Source organism: Leucoraja erinacea, chromosome 26 (assembly GCF_028641065.1).
Source record: "Leucoraja erinacea ecotype New England chromosome 26, Leri_hhj_1, whole genome shotgun sequence".
Lineage (NCBI taxonomy): Eukaryota > Metazoa > Chordata > Chondrichthyes > Rajiformes > Rajidae > Leucoraja > Leucoraja erinaceus.
Window position 1 is genome coordinate 17,382,838 of NC_073402.1, and position 24,225 is coordinate 17,407,062.

Sequence of the window (24,225 nt, forward strand, 5' to 3'; positions counted from 1 at the left end):
CTAGAATCTGTTTTCAACTATATTTGAGGTACCTATAGTTGTAAAATAGCTCAAAACGCGTCTGGGGTGTTTAGAAACAAATCTTGAAAGCAAAGCACTTAAAGAGACTTGTGTAGGAAGGAACCGCAGATGTTGGTTTAAACCGAGGATAGACACAAAATGCTCAAGTAGCTTTGGTCTTTGGTTCAACGAGGAAGGTGCCGACGGTCATGTGGTCTATTTGATCACGTGATGCTCGGATCACGTGCCCTCTGTGATCACGTGGTCCCCGGGCGCAGGGCTGGTCACGGGGTCATGCTTCGCTTGAAGCAGCCGAAAATGGCGCCGCTGTCGGCTGCGATGTTGTTGCAGAGGCTGCCGAGGTTGCCGGGTGTTGCCGCGGCTGCCTTTCAACGTGCGCTGGCCTCAACAGTGAGTGATGATGTAGTTAAACTCTTCTAAATGCACTCACTGCAGACCGTGACGGTTGTAATTTAATCTCCTTCCAAAGAGTAGTTCGTTCATGGCTGATAATGGCAGAGCATTTTTCACCTTGAAATTGTGCAATCTGGTGCACAAGGTAGATAATTGACACTAGAATGCAACATTTATGCTTTAAATTGGATTAGGTATGAATATATATATATATGCATAACAGCATGAATTATAATCTGATTTCAATACATGAATATACCAATTCATTGTCTGCAATTGTTGATCAGAGCCTGGTTCTACTGTGAAATGCAATTTAGCCTAACCTTATTCATACCTAATCCAATATATATATATATATATGCATAACAGCATGAATTATAATCTGATTTTGATACATGAATATACCAATTCATTATACATATATATGTACATACACACAGAGAGAGAAAAAAAACATAGAAACAAAAGTCGTACTTCCATCACTGTTCTGCACAAATAAATTAATCAACCTTACACTTTGTCTCTTTGACTATAGAAACAAGATGAAAATAATGCCACATATTCAACCAAGTATATGAAATTAAATTAAGATATTTATGTAAAACACTTGTATGGAAACAGGCCCTTCGGCCCACCAAGTCCACACCGACCAGCAATCTACCATAACACCAGTTCTATCCTACATGCCATGGACAATTTACAGAAGCCAATCAACCTACAAACCTTCATTTCTTTCGGATGTGGGAGAAACCGGGATATCCGGAGAAAACGCATGTGGTCACAAATTCTGTACAGACCGTACCTGTACAGACGCATTAGTTATAATTTTTCAAAACTCTTTAGATTCTGGAGTAGTTCCTGAGGACTGGAGGGTAGCTAATGTAACCCCACTTTTTAAAAAGGGAGGGAGGGAGAGAGAAAACGGGGAATTACTGACCAGTTAGTTAGTCTAACATCGGTAGTGGGGAAAATTCTGGAGTCAGTTATTAAAGATGGGATAGCAGCACATTTGGACAGTGGTGAATTCATTGGACAAAGTCAGCATAGATTTATGAAAGGTAAATCATGTCTGATGAATCTTATAGAATTTTACGAGGATGTAACTAGTAGAGTGGATAAGGGAGAACCAGTGGATGTGTTATATTTGGACTTTCAGAAGGCTTTCGACAAGGTCCCACATAAGAGATTAGTATACAAACTTAAAGCACACGGTATTGGGGGTTCAGTATTGATGTGGATAGAGAACTGGCTGGCAGACAGGAAGCCAAGAGTGGGAGTAAACGGGTCCTTTTCATAATGGCAGGCAGTGACTAGTGGGGTACTGCAAGGCTCAGTGCTGGGACCCCAGCTATTTACAATATATATTAATGATCTGGATGAGGGAATTGAATGCAACATCTCCAAGTTTGTGGATGACACGAAGCTGGAGTGCAGTGTTAGCTGTGAGGAGGATGCTAGGAGGCTGCAAGGTGATTTGGATAGGTTGGGTGAGTGGGAAAATGCATGGCAGATGCAGTAAAATGTGGATAAATGTGAGATCCACTTTGGTGGCAAAAACAGGAAAGTAGACTGTTATCTGAATGGTGGCTGATTAGGAAAAGGGGAGACGCAACGAGACCTGGGTGTCATGGTACACCAGTCATTGAAAGTAGGAATGCAGGTGCAGCAGGCAGTGAAGAAAGCAAATGGTATGTTAGCGTTCGTAGCAAAAGGATTTGAGTATAAGAGCAGGGAGGTTCTACTGCAGTTGAAAAGGGTCTTGGTGAAACCACACCTGGAGTATTACGTACAGTTTTGGTCTCCTAATCTGAGGAAAGACATTCTTGCCATAGAGGGAGTACAGAGAAGGTTCACCAGACTGATTCCTGGGATGGCAGGACTTTCATATGAAGAAAGACTGGATAGACTCGGCTTGTACACGCTAGAATTTTGAAGATTGAGGGGGGATCTTACAGAAACTTACAAAATTCTTAAGGGGTTGGACAGGCTAGAGACAGGAAGATTATCCCGATGTTGGGGAAGTCCAGAACTAGGGGTCACAGTTTAAGGATAAGAGGGAAGTCTTTTAGGACCGAGATGAGAAAATCATTTTTTACACAGAGAGTGGTGAATCTGTGGAATTCTCTGCCACAGAATGTAGTTGAGGCCAGTTCATTGGCTATATTTAAGAGGGAGTTAGATGTGGCCCTTGTGGCTAAAGGCATCAGGGGGTATGGAGAGAAGGCAGGAATGGGATACTGAGTTGGATGATCAGCCATGATCATATCGAATGGCAATGCAGGCTCGAAGGGCCGAATGGCCTACTCCTGCACCTATTTTCTATGTCTATGTCTACCTGTAGTCAGGATCAAATCTGGGTCTGTGGTCCTGTAATGCAGCAACTACCGCTGCGCCACCGTGCCACCCCATTAATTTTTTTTTCTGGAATATATTTATTATTACGTCAATAAAGATGAACACATTCTGATTTCTGCCCTTTGTTGGATAACGCACATTTCCAGTCATTGGGTTTTACATTTATATAACTGGTTTTCAACCTCATCAGTCTGAAGGTCTTGTTCCGAAACATCACCCATTCTTTCTCTCCAGAAATGCTGCCTGTCCCGCTGAGTTATTCTAGCTTTTTGTGTCTATCTTCAGTTCAGCACCTGCAGGTCCTTCCTACACTCTTTGTTAAGCGAAACAGGTCCTATGCTCATTATATTAGTCAACTCAACTAAGTCTTTTCTTCACCTCTGTTGCCGCAGAGAATACAATCCCAGTTATCAAATCTTTCTTCAAAGTGAAAAAAAAATTCCAACCCGGCCAACATTTTCATAAATTGCCCCTGAATCCTCTCCAGAGCAAATGCACCCTTTCTACAACGTGTCATAAGTATTACAGTATGGAAACAGGCCCTCATCCCTACTTGTCCATGCAGATCAACATGCCCCATCTAAACTAGTCCCATATATCCGCATTTGGTCCATATCCCTTTAAACCTTGTGCGTGCCAGTGTGTGTGTAAGGGTGTATGTCAGTGCGTATTAGGTTGTGTGTGTCAGTGACGCGAGTGAGCGGAAATACGGAGACTTGGCGACGTCTGGGGAGCGTTTCCCTCTCCGTCAGCGATGGCAGCCTCGCCTACAGTCTGTCTTTTTAACTTTTTTGTTATTTTTAGTGTTTTTTAAAAAGTATGTGTTAATGTTCTCTGGTTTGTTTTATATATGTGTGTGTGGGTGGAGGGGGGGGGGGGGGGGGGTTTTTCAATCTCTTACCTTGCCGGAGATACAATTTTTTTCCAGATAGTATCTCCGGTCAGTCTGCGTCCTAACATGGAGCTGGCGGCCTAGCTCGAGACTGACTTTGAACCATGGGACCGTGGATTTCCCTTGCCTGGGATCGACGCTCCAAACGTGGCCTGCGGATTTCAACCGAGGAGCTCGCTTTCTCGGGTAGAGACTGATGTCAGGAAGCACCAAGCCGCAGGAGCTTCGACCAGCCCTGACGCGGGAGTCTGATCGCCAGGCGCGCGGAGCTGAGATCCCCCTAATGCGGGAGCCTGATCACCCCAACGCAGTGGGCGCAACTGCTGGCTGCAGGAGCCAAGATTGCCCAGATAGCAGGTTCGAATGCCCCAACCGCAGGAGAACAAAGAAAGGAAGAAGACTGAATTTTTGCCTTCCATCACAATGAGGAATGTGAGGGAGTTGCTGTAGTGGATGTTCATGTAAAAAAAATATTTGGGTATCTTGGTGCTCTTTATTGGTATGACTGTATGGCAAATCAAATTCCTCGTATGTTGCAAAACATACTTGGCTAATAAATTACTATTATGATTATAATGTTTACTTTGGAGCAGATAAAATGTCTTTAAAAATGCAGATGCTGGTAATCTGAAATAAAAGCTGAAGATGCAGGAAACAATCAGCAAGTTTGGTATTTTCAGTTTTTGTTACAGAATCCAGCTTCCACAGTATGTTGATTTTCATGGTCTATGGGTTGTAGTATGATTTGACTTGACTAGATTGCCAACAAACAACTTTTTGCCTTATCTTGATAGACATGATAAACCAATACCAACAAATGACATAATGTAATAAAAATCAACTGCAGATGCTGGATATAACAAAGATAGACACACAATATCTATAGCCACAAAATGTTGGGACTCTTCTTCAGTCTGAAGAAGGATCCCGACCCGAAACGTCACCTATCCTTTTTCTCTAGAGATGCTGCCTGACCCGCTGCGTTACTCCAGCATCTTGTGTCTATCCAACAAATGACATCACTGTCTGGGATAGTTTACTGTGGGTAAGTATTAAGCATATTTGTGTCAAGGAGAAAGTCTGACATGAGGATTTCTTCAAAGTGCTCCTTTCAGCAATTGGTGATGACTTTACCCTGATCTTTGACGATACCATTTGCTGTTGTTTTCAATGCTTCAACGTGACCTCTGCTCAATTGAGAAGAGTGTTTGAAGGTCAAGACCTCTTGCATGGCACAAAGCTCTTGGTCTACCACTCAGCGAAGATTGCTGAATTTCATTATGTGTCTGAGACCTGGACTAATTGCAGCAAACAACTCGAGGTCCTGGAAAATACCATCAAAACGAAGCAAAATTCTCCACTAGAGTAAGCGATTCAACGTCAGTATCTTCTGTGCCAACATCCCAACATTGGGGCCCTCATTACCTGCAAGCGACTCTGTTGAACAAGCACATCATTTGCACAACTCGTGCTAGAATCTCACAAACAAGCATTCTGAACTTTGTCAGGGGAAGAGATTACCAGGCAGGTAGAAGAGATGATTCAAGGATGTGTTTAATGCCCACTGGAAAAAATGAACCATCCCCACTGATGTTTTGCAGTGTCTTGCAGCTGAAGTAGCAATATGCAGCTTTGTATTGGGAATCTCAAGTCCACACATTGTGAGCTCACAGAAACTCCTGTGTAAACAGAGGAAGGAGTGCACCACATCGTAAACTATCCAGCTGCTCCATTTGACACATCGTACACCATTTGTAGAAGCGTTTGCAGCTCTTGCATCAACATCATCGGTCTCCTCAGAGCTCATAAAAGTTTTGACAGGATGTCCATGGATAGTGGTGGATAGTTCTATAGCTACGAGGAAAAGAATGCTCTAAAAACATTCCCATCTGAAAAGAAGCTGGGTCGCAGCCATGTTCAGTTAATATGTTCTTTGGTATGATGTAATGAGATGAATGATCTCAGCAATTTATACTCTAGGGAAAATGTAATCAAAGTACATAAGAATTTCAAATTTAATTTGAGGATCAGAAACCTTAGTGTCCTAAATCTTTAGTCTATTACAGCCAATGTTGGTCCCTTTGGGGGATGACATTGGGTCTCGGCCCTTCAAGTCTGTGCCGAACAGCATATGATAAGATGTTATCTAAAAGGTTATCGCACAAGATAAGAGCCCATAAAGTCGTAGGAAATAATGGGCACGGATAAGAGATTGGATAACTAACATTTATCAGAGAAGGAGTAATTGGGTCATTTTTGGACTGTTGATCAGCAGGAAGTTAAGTGCCACATGTATCAATGCTGGGGCGTCACTTATTTACAAACTATTAATACTTTGAATTTGCTGATGATACAAATATACAAGTGAATAGCAAACTGAGGAAAACACAAAGAACATGCAAAGCAATGTCGTTACATTAAGTGAGCTGGCAAAATGTTAATGGATTAAATTATTTTCTGGGAAAAGTGAGCTTTTTCACTTTGGAAGGAATAATGATTCAAATAATGACAAGGAATAGTGATGATTTTTAATCTAAATGGAGTGAAACTACAAAATATTGCAGTACAAAGAATCTTAATGCATGTAACATAAAGGGTGCTGCAAATAATTACAACGGTTAATGAAACATTGGCCTCTCGTTGCAAGGGGTCTGGAGTACAAATGTTGGCCTTGGAAGCAATTTTATAAGGTGTTGTTGAGACCATACATTAAGTACTGTTTACAATTTTGTTATGTATTTAGAGAAGGATAGACTTGCATTTAAGGCAGAGAACATAACATTAACTAGATTGATTCACAGGAAGATGATGTTGAGCAACTTGCGTCGATACTCATTTGAGTTTAGAAGAATGAGAATGATCTCACTGATGTATAATTACATTCTGGGGAGAGTGACAGGTTAAAAAATGACAGGATGTTTCCCTTTGTAAAGCTGACCAGACCTTCTGATATCATTTTAAGATAATGATAAGGGATTTAAGACAGTGATAGGCAAATTCTTCATTGAAAGTTGACTTTGGAATTTTCTTCCTGGGGGAGTGGTGGAGGCGAAGTCATAGAATATTCAAGATTGAGACTGATAGATATTTGAGCTGCAAGAGAGTCGAGGGGTATGGCGAGAGTGCAGGATTGGTGTTTAGGGCAAGATTTGATCAGCCAAGATCTTATTGAAAGGAAGAGGAGACTCTAGGTGCTGATTGACTCTTGTTACTTCTGTTAAATGACTGTCTGAATAATATGCATTTTCCATTTTATGTTGACTAATACAGAAAATACATCTGAGACTATTGCTTTGATCCCAGTCATTCACTTTATAAAATAATTGACCTTTTTTTTTCCTTTTATTGAATCAAGTTTGATTGCATTCCCCTTCCTATTTTAACCCATGCGCAATGAATGAATAATACTTTATTACCACATGTGAAATTCTTTGCTTTGCATACCATAGACAAAGTATGCAAAAGGGCGCTGACAAGGTTACAAAATGTTCAATATAGTCCCAATGGTCCTTCATTTTCACCATGCTGGGTCCCTACTTGTTATCCTGGCGACCCCCCACCCCACGCCAGGTCCCTCTTTGTTCTCGGTGGCCCCCCAAGCCGGGCCCCTCTTTGTTCCCCCGGCACCCACTGCAGGCCTGTCCGATATTTCAGGTCAGGACCCTTCTTCAGACTTCAGAACCGACTATTGTTGGTCCCTTCTTCGTTCCTTTCCCCCACGCCGGGTCCGGATCTCCCTAATTTAAGAATAGTCAATCAATGCAGGTTTTGCTAATGCAAACTAAAGCTAAATGGAAACAGTTTCACCAGGTTTGATTTGTATGCATGTGTGTGTGGCTTCTCTGCACCTCCTCTGTTTACTTTGTAATGCTCATTATTTGTCAGTTGAATTTTTGTTTTTCTTGGTACAAAGTACAAAATGTGTTTAGTGGATAACACATGACCTTAAACCAGGGATCGTTTGTTCGGAAGTGAATACTTTTGTTAAATTAACTTTTGGGGAAAACTACATGTGGTTAATGTAATAATATTGTTGCTTTTTGTAGAAATGATTCCAGGGAGATCTTTGACGCCATTTCAGAGAAACAATATCAGATTTTTAAAAGATATTGACAATATTTTTAAATGCTATGCAGGCTAGCACGGCTGTGGCACAGTCTCTACCCGCGCAAGTGAAAATTGTTGAAGTTGGACCCAGAGATGGACTGCAAAATGAAAAGGTAATTCACAACACAGGATGCTGAAGCCCCAGTTCCTCACAGATCACATCTCCTCAGTTCCAGTGCAATGTTAGAACATTTTATGATGGCCCAGATTGATTTTGAAAAAAATCATCAATCCCTTCTCGTTGCCCCAATGTAGTTTCTTCTGGTTAGCCATTTAGGTCCTTGACACGCGAACTTCTAACCCAAACTAAGGCGTTGCACTGAATGAAGTTAGTGCTGGTGTACACGGCAATCGTGCAGACAAAGGAAAATTAGGCGCCTCTCTGCGCTTGGAGCAAAGATGCTAATTAACCCATTCTTGCAGCCCCCACCCTTGCTTTCAGCAGAAACCATGTTTAAATATCTGAGTTTTATATGTTGAAACCTTGCTTTTAATGTTAGTCACTTCCTTCATACGGTGGATGTAATTTTTAAAAACTTTTATTAACAAAATATTAGTCATTTCATAGATAATGGTCTTAGCAAATTGGGAAAATAATAATTGGTCAGACTTCTGCGTAAATATTCGCATTGAAGCACTGAATATTTCATGTTGAAATTTAAGTTCATAGTAACGAACAAGTGAATTCAGCATTCAAGATTACGATGGAGAAGATAAAGTATGATTTGAAAATTAAAGCAATGGCAATAACATCTTTAAATCAGAAATAATACTTGCGATGCTGGAAACAGCAAAGTGATTTGCTATTGCAAAATCTATGCAAAGTCTCATTGAAATGTAATCTCTTAAACCATTTGAATTGTTTATTTTTTGCTCTTAGCTGTCACTCAAAAAATATAATGATGTGGTTGCAGGTCATTGTTCCAGCTGATGTAAAAATTCAGTTAATTAACCTTCTCTCGGAGGCTGGATTATCTGTTGTGGAAGCAACAAGCTTTGTATCCCCAAAATGGGTTCCTCAGGTAAGAGATTAGAAATGGAACATAGTCTGGAGTGGTGTTTGCAGTTATATTATGGCTTGAGTCGTTTTTGGACCCCAATAAGTAATGCAATCAGAATGCAGACTTTCATTTCCAAACTGTTTTATGGTTATAGTCGCAAAAGGGAGTGGAAAGGATACATTGCAAACAAGGAGATTAATCATGTTGTTCAAGAAGGAACTGCAGATGCTGGAAAATCGAAGATACACAAAAATGCTGGAGAAACTCAGTGGGTGCAGCAGCATCTATGGAGCGAGCGGGTGCAGCAGCCTGAAGAAGGTTTTCGGCCCGAAACGTTACCTATCTCCTTCGCTCCATAGATGCTGCTGCACCCGCTGAGTTTCTCCAGCATTTTTGTGTACCTAAGGAGATTAATCACTTTGGTTTGGAGAGAGACTCGATTTGCCTCTAAACAAATAATGTGATGTCGTTTTCCTTTCCTGCAACATAAAACTGAGTGCAAAATTGTTGAATGAAAGTATTCCAAAGGGATTGATACTTTCGGAAATTAATACTGCTTCAATTTTTGTTTCTGAAAACAAAATTGTTAATGTTTAAGAAAAGTAATCTTCATTGATGAATTTGTTTACTATTCCTGTACAGATTGCTCTTTTCTCCAATAGGAAATCTATTGTATTGAGTTAAAGCAGTCTGATGTCACAGCACATTGTTGCAGGACGAGGGTTTGGGGCATATTTTAATTTACTTAACATTAAACAATTTGTGTACAGATTAAAAAAAAATGTTTTTGCTCACATTTGACCTTTTAAACAAAAAACAACCTTTACTTAACCATACTACATGGAATTGGGTGAAAGGTGGAGTCGATAGGTGGAGTAAGAAATCTGAGGACTAAGATAGGTTGCTACAAAATAGAACTAAAATCTTCTTCTTTCGTGTGGCGTGCACAGCCTAAAGTTGTAGGACAACTTGTTCTATTAGATCTTCTGTTTGTGCACGTCGAGTTGATTGCATTAGTTGAAACAGGGCGGACCACGTGAAGGTTGCAATCTTCCACCCCAGAACTAAAATGATTTGGGCTTTATGCTTAAGAAGGAACTGCAGATGCTGGAAAATTGAAGGTAGACTAAAATACTGGAGAAATCCAGCGGGTGAGGCTGATCAGTCTGAAGAAGGGTCTCGACCCGAAACTTCGCCAATTTCCTTCGCTCCATAGATGCTGCCTCACCCGCTGAGTTTCTCCAGCATTTTTGTCTACCCTGGGCTTTATACTTGACTATTTAAGTGAGGGTGATATGGTCATGTGATATTAATGGATCTTATAGGTAACAAAAATAAAAAGGGAATGTTCAATTCATGGGATTTAAAATGGAAGGGTACATTTTGGAGATATATCTGAGATAACTCAGATGTATTTTTTGGATCGCCTGGGTGAGGGTGTCTGATGTTGAAAGACCCAAAACACCCAATGACCCCAGGTTACATCACTGATGATGTGTTCAGGAGCATCAATAGATGTATTTTTATTAATCTGTACTGGAATCTCTAAGCATCAAGCATGTATAAGTGATGACGCTTATACTTGACCGTCGTAAATTTTGGAACTTATTCATTGTCTCCGTACAGATGGCCGATCAGCAGCAAGTGATGAAAGGAATCCGAAAATATCCAAACGTGAGCTACCCAGTGTTGACTCCAAACCTAAAAGGGTTTGAGAGTGCAGTAAGTATCTTTACTGAGTTTTACACTTTCCTTTTCTTCACTGAATTAGATAAAAATTCTTTAAAGAACCTTTAAGGACAAGGACCTTTAAGGAATTTCCTTGTCACAAGTATGATTTGAGACAATAAGTTAAAATGTTAGTTAGTTTAGCTATTTTTCATGTCTTGAAATTCTGATTTAATTTCCACATACACTTGGAGAAATAAAATTGACAGCCCACAATTTAATTCCGATCCAATCTATTACAAAAATTTTTATCTATAAGTGTTATAAAGAGGTGAAATCCAGCAATAAAATTAACTGATAGATTTGAGTGCCAATTAGCCAATTCGATCTGTGTTTCACGGTGTGTGCACAGAAATCTGACACTTTAATTTCGACAGCCGATGAACTGATTGTTGCAATGTAGCCACTAGAAAAGGTGAGCAAGATCCAGCCATTATATACAGATATACAGAACTTCAATTAGATTAAAAAAAAGCAAATAGTGTGTTAAGCTGTACTATCATTGTACCATCTGCACAAAATATTTGTTTTATTATAGCTATCCATAAGATGCAAGGTTGTCGGGATGCCCATAATATTTTTTTTTTGTGTAGGATTTTGACTTGGAAATCTTGGTACTTCCTACATCTACTATAAAACAGTAAATACATAAGTTTAAAGACACAAAGGATATGTTAATAACCTGTTGAGTGAGACCCCTTGGAAAATTCATTCTTGAGAATGAGTAAAAGCAAATCAATGTGTAAAATTAGAGCTGGAATTAAATATTTATTGTGTTATGCCTCAATTTATTATGTCATGTTGTGAAGAGCAGAATATATTGATTTTCACAGCTGAAAGCCGGTGCAACAGAAGTAGCCATCTTTGGAGCAGCCTCAGAAATGTTCAGTAAAAGAAATATTAATTGTTCTATTGATGAGAGTTTACAACGATTTGAAGAGGTGATGAAAGCAGCGAAGGATGCAAGTATTCCAGTTCGAGGGTAAAGTTACAAATTTTTCACTTTTTTAAATTGTTTTTATTGAAAACATTTCTCCTCATATCTACATAAATAGGATCAAATTTATGTTGAAACTTAAAAGTTAAAGCAGTTACTTAGCTTTCTCTTGATTATCCCAAAAAAATGATGCTAGAACCTTTCTGTGTAGGGCAAAAGCAAGAGTAAAATGTTAACTCCATTATCCAGGAATGAGTAGGTTAACCTATGATGAGCGTTTGTCGGCACTGGGCCTGTACTCGGTGCAGTTTAGAAGAATGAGGGGGAACCTCATTGAAAATACAAAATGGTGAAAGGCTTGGATAGAGTGTATGTGGAGAGGATGTTTCCACTAGTGCAAGAGTCAAGGACTAGAAGGCATAGCCTTAGAATGAATGTACGTTCTTTTAGGAAGGAGATGAGAAGAAATTTCTTTAGTCAAGAGTCAAGTCAAGTTTATTCATCACATACACATACGAGATGTGCAGTGAAATGAAAAGTGGCAATGCTTGCAGACTTTGTGCAAAAAACACAAACAAACAACCAAACAAACTATAAACACAATCATAAACACACATATTCTTTTACATAATAAATATTGGAAGGAAAAACGTTTTTCCTTCCAATATTTATTATGTAAAAGAATATGTGTGTGTTTATGATTGTGTTTATAGTTTGTTTGGTTGTTTGTTTGTTTGTCTTTTTGCACAAAGTCCTTGGTGAGAAAGGCATTTACAGTCCGAATGGCCTCTGGGAAGAAACTCCTTCTCAATCTCTCCGTTCTCACAGCATGGCATCGGAGGCGGTTGCCTGACCGTAGCAGCTGGAACAGTCCGTTGCAAGGGTGGAAGGGGTCTCTCATGATTTTGTTGGCTCTGGGGTTGCACCTCCTGATGTATAGTTCCTGCAGGGGGGTAAGTGAAGTTCCCATAGTGCGTGCGGCCGAACGCACTACTCTCTGCAGAGCCTTCTTGTCCTGGGCAGAGCAATTCCCAAACCAGATGGTAATATTCCCGGACAAGATGCTTTCCACAGCCGCTGCGTAGAAGCACTGGAGGATCCTCGGAGACACTCTGAATTTCCTCAATTGCCTGAGGTGGTAAAGGCGCTGCCTTGCCTTACTCGCGAGTGCTGAGGCAAGTGATGTCCATGTCATATCCTCGGAGATGTGGACTTCCAGATATTTAAAACAGTTCACCCTATCCACAGGATCCCCATTTATACTCAATGGAGTGTACGTCCTCGGATGATGTGCCCTCCTAAAGTCCATGATCAGCTCCTTCATTTCTTTGATGTTCAAGAGAAGGCTGTTATCCTGGCACCAGAGTGCTAGATCTGCCACCTCCTCCTGGTAGGCCTTCTCGTCATTGTCTGAGATCAGGCCCACCACCACAGTGTCATCAGCAAACTTAATTATTGAGTTGGAGCTGAACCTAGCCACACAGTCATGTGTGTACAGGGAGTACAATAGGGGGCTGAGGACGCAACCCTGGGGCGATCCTGTGCTCAGGGTGAGGGACTTTGATGTATTTCCTCCCATCTTGACTACCTGGGGCCTGGCGGTGAGAAAGTCCAGGACCCAGGCACACAGGGAGGTGTTGAGCCCCAATTCCATTAGCTTCCCGACCAGATTGTTGGGGACTATCGTGTTGAAGGCTGAACTGAAGTCTATGAACAGCATCCTCACGTAGCCCCCCTTATGGCTGTCCAGATGGGAGAGAGCGGTGTGCAAGACCTGGGAGACCGCATCGTCCATGGTCTGTTCGGACGGTATGCGAACTGCAACGGGTCCATGTTCCGAGGGAGGAAGGCGCAGATGTGTTTCTTCACCAGCCTCTCAAAGCATTTCATGACTACCGAGGTAAGAGCCACCGGACGGTAGTCATTCAGACAGGCTGGGGAGGCATTTTTTGGTACCGGTACAATGATGGATTTTTTGAAGCAGGCAGGGACCACGGACTTGTCCAGGGAGAGGTTGAATATTGCAGTGAGCACTGGAGCTAGCTGCGTAGCACAGCACTTGAGTACTCGCCCCGAGATGCCATCGGGGCCTGCAGCTTTCCTCGTGTTCACCCGTGTCAGAGTCGTCCTCACATCGTGCTCAGACAGCAAGAATGTGCACATTCCTCCCTTCAGCTTCGTTAGCCAACCCACTGGCGGTATTGTCGATAGTCGGCAGACCTGGGGTGGTGTTGCCCCTCTCGAAACGAGCGTAAATGGAGTTCAGGTCATCAGCTACGGAGGTGCCGGCACTTGCGGATGAGGGTGGGGTGCTCAGGTAGTTGGTTACAATCCGTAGCCCCTGCCACAGGCTTCTGGTGTCCTGCTGTTCCATCTGTAACTCCATCTTGACCCTGTACCTCCTCTTTGCGTCCTTCACTGCCCTTCGCAGTCGGTAGAACTCTACCTTGTAGACATCCATGTTTCCTGATGCCAGGCCCGAGTTGTAGGCAACGGTGCGAGCATTCAAGGCCACACGAACGGACCTGTCTACCCAGGGTTTTTGGTTTGGAAAGGTGCTTACCCTTACCGTGGGGACGATGTTGTCGGTTATTGTTGCGATGAAGTCAGTGACTGCTTCCGCGAACTCACTGACGTCACTGGAGCTTGCTTCGAACATATTCCAGTCGACATCACTCAGTGCATCCTGCAGCATGGCCTCTGACTGGTCGGACCATCGCTTTACGTCCCTCGCCTCTACCGTTTCCCGAATTATCCTCTGTTTATACTCCGGCAGCAGGAAAATGGTAACGTGGTCCGATTTCCCCAGGGGAGGGAGTGAAACGGCCTTGTAGCCCTTCCTGAACGGCGTGTAGCAGTGGTCCAAGGTTCTCTCCCCCCTGGTGGCACACGTGATGTGTTGGTAGAAGTTCGGCATGACCTTCTTGAGATTTGATTTATTAAAGGGTGGTGAATCCGTGGAATTATTTGCCACAGAAGGCTGTAGAGGCCAGGTCAATGGATATTTTTAAAGCAGAGATAGATAGAGTTTTGATTAGTACAGGTGTCAGAGAAGAATGGGGTTGGGAGGGAGAGATAGATTAGGTATGTTACAAAACCTACCTGAATCGTCATTGGGAATCTGCCCTCAGCCATGTCGGCGATTTTGGCGCTGTTTGGAGGGGGCGGGTTTAAAACGCGATTTTTACTAGGCTGTACTAATCGCACATGTTCAGCCTAGTAAATCATTAACGAAAAATCGCTGCAAGACCCGGTCGCAAAAGGTATTATTAGTTTTATAGGCCTCGATAATATAGTTATAATAGTTTTAAAATTACTCTCTGATTTCGCAACCTCTCGCAGCCCCAGGGTTTTATAAAGCAAACAATTAAAGGTATGTACCTTATTTTTACATTAAATGGGGCATATATATAACCCTGAATATCAAGTTATCTATAACGAATAGTTCATTTTGGGCTTTTTATATCCCGCAGTATTTTTCTCGGCATTTGAGGGCACTAATCCAGCGCTATGTCAACGTTCTAAACCAGCGCGTTCCACATGAACCCACTAGAAAGCCAATTTAAATGGGCATTTATTTACAGCAATTAAACACTAAATTCCTTCCATTTGGCCTATAAATTAATGTAAATTAGATATAGAAATCATGTTATATTGTGAATTATTTGTGAATAATCTTTGGACACTTAGGCTATTTAAAAATGTTAATCTTTCCTTAAGAAATGGGCGTTTGACTATCCAAGATCACAGCTTTTTTGTAATGTCCATTGAAAATCAATAGGGAACAAGATGCTAATTTCCGAGTATGAAAATGGTCATAACATTTTTAATACTTGAGATATGAAAGTGAATTTGGTGTCAAATTAAACTTATTGTTATGCTTTATCTGATGAGATAAATTGCAGACTTGATTTTTTTAATCTCAAAATTTTGTAACATTGCTAGATAGATCAGCCATGGCTGGCCTAATTCTACTCCTATGACCTTATTATCCACTCATAGAATGGGATTCTAACTGTTTCTAAGTATGTTATCAACAAAAAAAACGTGTTTTAGGCATTGTAAGTGATCATAGGTGCCTTAATGTAACCGAGTTCTCTTATTTTTTCCCAACCTCTACCGAGTAAGAGACGGCATTTTGTTTTATTTCCCTTGACTGAATTTACATCCCTCTTTCTAGAAAGGTTGAAATATCTTATAGATGTGAATCAAGAATTTAACATGGTAACCTGGTTTCCTTTCTATAACAACTTCTACATGAACTTCAACTACATTGAAAATGTAAGCTTCAATTTTTTTTAAAGAAATATTCCAAAACATTTTGCCAGCCTTTTTCTAACTTGGCAATTTGAGGGCTTTGTATTCAGGAGTTGCATTGCACAACTATCCAATAATATCTGGTTTTCTGGATAATGGTGATGGAGCCATTCAACTGGAAGGAACAGAGATCACTTTCTCACTGCAGACTGGAATCGACTTTCTTCTCCCCGCCGATTCCTCCGACCCTCGCCGCTCTCTGGGACAACCTAGCCTCATCGCCGCACCGGGCCTACCCTACGCCGCCGTCTCACCGGGCCTCCCCAATAACGCCGCCGGACCCGGCCTACCGGGCATCGCCGCCGGACCCGACCCCGACCCACCGGGCATCGCCGCCGGACCCGACCCCGACCCACCGGGCATCGCCGCGGGACCGGGGCCTTCCCAGCATGGCCGCTGCACCGCACCCCGCTCATCTCGTCGCGTTCCCGGGCTAGCCGAGCCTTGCCGCCGCGCCGACCATCCGCCCACCGGGACCTCCCACAAATCGCCCGCGGACCCCGACTCAACCGACCATCGACGCCGAACATCGGGTCCGCTGACCCGCGCCACTGGACTCTTACCATCGGGTCCGTCGACCCACGCCTCTGGACCACCACCATCGGGTCCGCTGACCCGCGCCACTCCACCTCCCCCCTACAACCAACAGCCGTCGCCTTACCTGGAGCCTGGACTCTCCACTGGGCCTGAAGCCCTCACGCTGCTCACTCCCTCTCTCCTGGGTTTGACTCCACTGGGTCCTAGTGCTAGTCGACCCAGCCTTGCTCACCTCAGTGGCAGTTCGACTGAGTCTCCTCCCCCCACCCCCTCTAACTGTAAGTCTCCTCCCCCCACCCCCTCTAACTGTGCCCCTGCTCTTCCCCACCCACACCACAGCCCTCTCACCCCCCCACCCCCTGACCACCCACCACCCCCCCACCCACACATCGCCTCGTCCCCACCTGCCTTCCTCCGGACCCAACCCCCATCCCTGTCGAGTGTTCACCATCCCCCCCGACCTCCCCCTCTCCAACACCCAACGGTCCGTCCTCAACAGAGGTCTTACCTTTGTCCCCCTCCGTCCCCACCTCAATGAATTCCGCGCACACCACGACTTGGAACGCTTTTACCGTCGCCTCCGCCTCACAGCTTTCTTCCATGGGAAGGAGTCCTCGCCCCCCACTGATGACCCCTTTTCCCGTCTCCAACGCACCCCCTCCTCGTGGAACCCCCCTCGTGGCCAATTTACGGCTTTAGAACTTTTTATCAATAACTGCCGTCGCGACATCAACCGCCTCAACTTCTCCACTCCCCTGTCTCACTCCAATCTCTCACCACAGGAACGCTCTGCCATCGACTCACTACGCAACAACCCAGATTTGGTTATCAAACCCGCTGACAAGGGAGGTGCCGTGGTAGTCTGGCGCGCCGATCTCTACAAAGCTGAGGCCACGCGCCAACTATCGGACACCTCCTCCTACTTACCCCTGGACCATGACCCCACTGACGAGCACCAGGACACCATCTCCAGCACCATCACCAACTTCATCCACTCCAATGCCCTACCCGACCGAGCCTCCAACCTCATCGTTCCCCAGCCCCGCACAGCCCGATTTTACCTTCTCCCTAAAATCCACAAACCAGATTGTCCCGGAAGACCCATTGTCTCCGCCTGTTCGTGCCCCACCGAACTCATTTCCAAATACCTTGACTCCATCCTATCACCCTTGGTTAAATCCCTCCCTACCTATGTCCAAGACACCTCAGACACTCTCCGTCGTCTCCGCGCATTCAATTCTCTAGGCCCTCACCCCCTCATCTTCACCATGGACGTCCAATCACTATACACCTCCATCCCCCACCACGATGGTCTCACAGCCCTCCGGTTCTTCCTCGACCAGAGAAGCAACCCATACCCAGCCACTGACACTCTCCTCCGCCTAGCGGAGCTGGTCCTTACCCTCAATAACTTCGAGTTCGACTCCTCCCACTTCCTCCAAATACAAGGCGTAGCTATGGGCACACGCATGGGCCCCAGCTATGCCTGCCTATTTGTAGGTTACGTCGAACAATCCTTGTTCAATACATACCAGGGCCCCATCCCCAACCTCTACCTCCGCTACATCGACGACTGCTTTGGTGCCACCTCCTGCACCCGCACACAACTGACTGACTTCATCCACTTCACCACTAATTTCCACCCGGCACTGAAATACACCTGGACCATCTCCGACACTTCCCTACCATTCCTTGACCTCACTATCTCCATTGCAGGTGATAGACTTCTAACCGACATACACTATAAACCCACTGACTCCCATGGCTATCTGGACTACACTTCTTCCCACCCTGCTTCCTGTAAGGACTCCATCCCCTACTCCCAATTCCTCCGTCTACGCCGTATCTGCTCCACGGATGAGGCGTTCCACACCAGGACATCTGAAATGTCCTCACTATTCAGGGAACGGGGGTTCCCCTCCTCCACCATAAATGAGGCTCGCACCAGGGTCTCTTCCATACCCCGCAACACTGCTCTATCTCCCCATCCCCGCACTCGCAACAAGGGCCGAGTCCCCCTAGTCCTCACCTTTCACCCCACCAGCCATCACATACAAAAAATAATCCTCCGTCAGTTTCGCCACCTCCAACGTGACCCCACTACTGGCCACATCTTCCCATCTCCCCCCATATCTGCCTTCCGCAAAGACCGCTCCCTCCATAACTCCCTTGTCAATTCTTCCCTTCCCTCTCGGTCCACCCCCTCCCCGGGCACTTTCCCTTGCGGCCGCAGCAGATGCAACACTTGTCCCTTTACCTCCCCCCTCAACTCCTTTCAGGGACCCAAGCAATCGTTCCAGGTGCGACAGAGGTTTACCTGCATCTCTTCCAACCTCATCTATTGCGTCCGCTGCTCTAGATGTCAGCAGATCTATATCGGTGAGACCAAGCGGAGGTTGGGCGATCGTTTCGCCGAACACCTCCGCTCGGTCCGCAATAACCTAGCTGACCTCCCGGTGGCTCAGCACTTCAACTCCCCCTCCCACTCCGCCTCTGACCTCTCTGTCCTGGGTCTCCTCCATGGCCACAGCGAGCAGCACCGGAAATTGGAGGAACAGCACCTCATATTCCGTTTGGGGAGTCTGCACCCCGGGGGCATGAACATCGACTTCTCCCAATTCTGTTAGTCCTTGCTGTCTCCTCCCCTTCCTCAGCTCCCCTGCTGTCTCCTCCCACCCTCCAGCCTTCCGGCTACTCCTCCTTTTCCCTTTCTTGTCCCCACCCACCCCCACCCCTGATCAGTCTGAAGAAGGGTTTCGGCCCGAAACGTTGCCTATTTCCTTCGCTCCATAGATGCTGCTGCACCCGCTGAGTTTCTCCAGCTTTTCTGTGTAACCCTGGAATCGAACATAATCCATTTCTTGACTGGAATCTTTAGTTCAATTACAAAGAAGCTTCTCAGAAGAGGAATGCATAAACTGTCTATGGAACAATAATGAGAGACCATGCAAATAGAATGAACTGAATAATTGTGTAACTGTAGATTGTGACTGGACATTCGCCGGGTAGTGTATTTATTTTTTTCGGCCACAGGATGGTGCTGCCTGTCCTATAATTACAGTTATACAATCAGACCTGGCGTCACAGAGATGTGTGGCACAGAAACAGGCCCTTCATCCCACCACACCCATGCTGACGTTTTTTGCATATCTGCACAAATCCAATTTGTCCCACTTGGCGACCTTATTTGCGAGCTCAGGAGACTGCGCTCGCCACATGGTCGCCACATGTTCGTAGGTGGTCTCTGGTGAGGTTCATTCATGGTCGAGAGGAGTTCCCGCATGGTGGTAACTATTCGCGGCCGCCTCAGTATGGTCGCGCAAAGTTTTTCAACATGTTAGAAAATATTCCACGACCAAAAATTGGTCGCCATGGAGAAAATCGATTTGTTTGAAGTCGTAGTGCAGTGGTATTGGGGTCGCCATGTTGTTGTAGGTAGTCGAGGTAGCCGTAGGTAGTTTTAGTTAATCTCCTTTGCTGACCGGGCATTTTAATTGGCTCATTGGGGGAACAAAAACGTAAATACGAGTTTTCAGAACCAAGGAAAACCGACCGGTAATGTTAAATGCCCGCTAAACTTTCACAGCTGTGTATCTCTGGCTTATTAAAAGTTGTCTGGCTTCTTAAAAGTGTCTCCACTGCTTCTCCCCTCCCCCTCCCCCGACTTTTAAAGGACTTACCGTACACTGTGCTAGCCGTCTTTAACCTTCCTGTTCATCGTGGGTACCACCTTGGCTTTGCACCGTGTGAATTTCAGACAGCGCAACCCCGCTTGCCATGGCCCCCGCCTTTGCAATGTGTTTGCGTGTGTGTGTGTTCTGTGCTGACGGTCATTCCAGCTCGTGTTTGTCAAGCGAGTGTCCCCGAGCTTGAAGATCGCAGACAGTCCGCTGAAGTGGGACAGGCCCTTTAGGTCCATATCCTTCTATATCTTGCCCATACAAGTGGCTGTATAGGTGCCTCTTTAACATAGTGATTGTATCTGATTCCACCACTTCCTCTTGCAATGAGCCCCAGATCTCAACTTCCTTGTGCTGGGGGGTGAGGACTTTTCCTGCAAATTCCCTTTAAAGCTTCCTCTGCTCACCTTAAACCTGTGACATTGTGTTTTTCATGCCCCCTACCATCATGGGGGAGATCCTGATTATCTACCCCTTCTAATGGGTAAGAAGCTGCATTCCATCCAAAACAAGAACGAAAAAACTAACCCAGGCGTTCTGTTTATTCTTCTCACTTCGGATACTGTGTGTTGATAACTTGTTGACAGCAGCACACAATAAATGATTGATTTGATACATGAATAGGTTTTCAGGAAACATGAAAATATGCAAATGTTTAATAGAATACACCCTGCAGAGAGGGAGTGAATTCCATCACAGAAGGGCATTGACAGGGGAAGGTGTAGTTGCTCCCATTATTACAATCTATTCCTTAAATATGGAGGATAACACTGAATCAATATCAATGTGGTCAAAAGTTAATTGCAGCATTAGTCAAACATTTTTGGGCATAACTGCATACCTGTTTTGTTACTAATTCTGAGAAACGTTTTGGCCATGCACACTAAAGGACCTTATTGCAACATCAATGTTCTTTTCCACAGTACTCAAATAAAAACAAATGCGTCGTTCTCCCAAAATCCCCAATTTCAATAGTTTGTCAGCTGAAACTCGGCACCACAACTGTCTGCTCTGATAATTTGGATGACCACTCAAAGACATGTGCCACTCACACTTCTTACTTTTCAAGTCCCCCCCCCAACAGATTTATAACACCAAGCATAATTTCCGGCAATGTTTCGTACAGTCGCACTCTACTGTGGTACATGCAATTTCAACCTGTCTTTATATGGAAAGTTTTGAGGCTGGAAAGGTGTTCCTAGTAATCTTTAAATATGCTGTTTTTCTCTTCATGTAATTGCTGTGCACATGTAAGAAATATATTTGCAAACAGCAACATCCTTTATAAGTCATATCTTGGCACTTTTATGGGGGTTGATATCCCTATTGACATTAACACATATCCTTCTTTAACTATATGTAGATGGGCAGCAGGGTTCTTGATCTTTTATGGCAATTATTAATTCTATTTTGGCAAGAACAGTCCTAGTGCCTCTTGCATGCTTTTCAATATTTGCTTGAACTTCACACATTCACCGTGGTCCAATTATTGTCTACAGTGAAGGGGGGGAAAGATTTAATAGGAATTGAGTAACTTTTATATTGAGTAACTTTTTCACCCAAAGGGTGGTGGGTGTATGGAATCAGCTGCCTGAGGAGGTAGTTGAGGCAGGGACTATTGCAACATTTAAGAAACAATTTGTCAGGTACATAGATAGGATAGGTTTGGAAGGATATGGGCCAAAAGCAGGCAGGTAGGGCTAGCGTAGATGGGACATGTTGGTCACATGTGGGCAAGTTGGGCCGAAGGGCCTGTTTCCACATTGTATGATTCTATATCCTTCACTGTTTCTAATAGCTAACAGTTTCTTCCCAGTTGTGAAGACGGGTCTGCTACTGAAATATTAAATTCTCTTTCCACTGATGCTGCCTGTCTGCTGAGTTTTGACAGCATTATCTGCTTTTATGTCAGCTTTCTAGCATCTGCAGTTTTCTGTAATTTTTGATTTTATTTGGATCTTGGGTGTAGTTATCAATGATCCGAACAGCAGGGACATGTGCAAAGACTCCGTCACGAAAGATCATCTTACTAAACAAGCTTTGTTTTTTTTTATTGTTTCAGATATGTGTCTTGTGTTGTCGGATGTCCATATGAAGGACATATTTCCCCTACTAAAGTTGCAGAGGCAAGTATGGTGGGAATGAAGGTAGAACAACATTAATTGGAAGTAAAAACTGATTGCCTTACAGTATTTACTTTATTAATCGGTACATGTATATTAATATAAGAAATAGCAAGACTTTGTTATATGTGCCCTCAGAGTATTCTACTGTTTAGTGAGATCTTACCTGATCTGATCTTTGGCTTCTACATTACATTCTTGCCTGATGCCATGAACCTTTTAAAACCATTATTTCCCCAAAAAGGTTGAAAACATGTATCTGTACCATTCAGGGTTTGAGAATCCAAAGCAAATAAATTCTTCCTTCATTCAGGCTTATGGATGAGAAATTATCCTGAGACTTTGTCCCTTATTTTAGCCTCCCACAATATCTACCTATTTAAACAAACTGAAAATGTTTGTTGGGTCCACAGTTTATGTCGAGTCTGCTTGGTGTTTTCTTATAAAACAACAATCATCAACCGCCTCTCCTCACAAATAATCATGAATCATGGGAACCTATGCAGTGAACGCTGCATTACTTCGAAGACATATACTTTCTAAACAATGCCCTTTTGAAATCTAAATATATTACATTGAATTGTTCCCCGTTTATCTTCCCTGTCATGCGTTTACATGGTTTTAGAAGCTCTATGATATATTTGCCAGCTGACATCTATATTCTATGTTTTCCCTCTTTCAATTGTTTTGGCATACTGTAGTGGTTTCTATAACTCCCAGTCCACAAGCATATTATTCTTTGCAATTTTATAGACCATTTCTTTCAGTCTTGTACCGTCCTGTAATTTACCAACCGTGATTACTTTTCCCTTGAAATATTTCCAAATGAAATGTGTATTCTCTAAGGATAATGGAAAAATACTTAAACTTCTGTCACTTTCCACACCATTAATTTCCTTATTTACCTTAGCCGACTTGTTAGTCTTCCACATTATCAAATCGAATATAATTTAAACAAAGGTAGATACAAAATGCTGGAGTAACTCAGCGGGTGAGGCAGCATCTATGGAGAGAAGGAATTGGCGACGATTTGGGTCGAGACCCTTCTTCAGACTGATGTCGGGAGGGACAAAGATAGAATGTAGGCAGAGACAGTAAGATTGGTGAGAGAACTGGGAATGGAGAGGGGATGGAGAGAGAAAGCAAGGGATATGGAAAGTTAGAGAAGTCAATGTTCATACCGTTGGGGTGTAAACTACCCAAGCGAAATATGAGGTGCTGTTCCTCCGAACAAAGGCAGAAACAGTGTGTTCTGTCTTTCCTAATTTTCAGATACTCTGCACTAAAATTCCATGACTGAATTTAAGATGGGTCACAGAATCCATTGGCCAGATGGAAACTATTGATCTGATAATCAATTTTGTGCTTTCTGCAGGTGGCCAAGAAGCTTTATTCAATGGGCTGTTATGAAATATCCCTGGGAGATACCATTGGTGTAGGAACACCAGGCAGCATGCACAAAATGCTGTCAGCTGTAATCAAGGAGGTGCCAATCAGTGCATTAGCAGTACACTGCCATGATACATATGGACAGGCTCTTGTCAATATCTTTACAGCTTTACAGGCAAGTGATTTTGTAGGAATTTTTAGATTACTTTATTTCTAATTGAAAAATATAACTGTAGTAAAACAGCTTCAATTGCTTCCCTTTCAGCATATCATGTGATGTATTCTCGAGCTTTACCAGATTGTAGCTGTAGCCAATGGTTTCACCTGTCAGATCAGTGTACAGCCTTATTCTCTTTGATTTATTCAAATATTTAGCTTTTAGTGCCATAATTATTTGAGGCTTCCTCTGATGTCTCAAGTGTGCTTTTGGACAAAGCTGGTTTATGCAGCCTTTTTAATTGAAATTGCTTTCTAAATTGAATAGAAATGATTGTTTAATGTCAAGGCACCTTTTAATTACCTCTTTCTCTTATCGTTGCCCTGTTTAGCCTGAATAAGGATAAAATTGTCATGGCATCATTTTGTGTTCCATATTAAGCATTAACCATTGCTATTAATGTAGCTAACTAGTTATGGCTATTACAGAATAGGAAATAGACTGCAGTTTTAATAAGATGAACAAGATGTTTGAAGTAATTGTATTTTGAGCTTTTCATGCTCTAAAGACAGTAGAAGCTTTAGCAGA

At 43.4% G+C, this 24,225-nt stretch overlaps 1 protein-coding gene across 1 annotated transcript in view; it reads left to right on the top strand.

The window, feature by feature from the left end:
• Positions 1-216: 216 nt before the first annotated feature.
• LOC129709707 (hydroxymethylglutaryl-CoA lyase, mitochondrial-like) overlaps positions 217-24,225 on the top strand; it is a 29,022-nt gene continuing 5,013 nt past the window's right edge. The window contains exons 1-7 of the mRNA XM_055656230.1: positions 217-411; positions 7,798-7,881; positions 8,683-8,790; positions 10,396-10,491; positions 11,331-11,479; positions 22,031-22,094; positions 23,467-23,655. Coding sequence (XP_055512205.1) covers positions 232-411; positions 7,798-7,881; positions 8,683-8,790; positions 10,396-10,491; positions 11,331-11,479; positions 22,031-22,094; positions 23,467-23,655 — 870 coding nt within the window. The 5' untranslated portion in view covers positions 217-231. The remainder of the gene's footprint in view (positions 412-7,797; positions 7,882-8,682; positions 8,791-10,395; positions 10,492-11,330; positions 11,480-22,030; positions 22,095-23,466; positions 23,656-24,225) is intronic.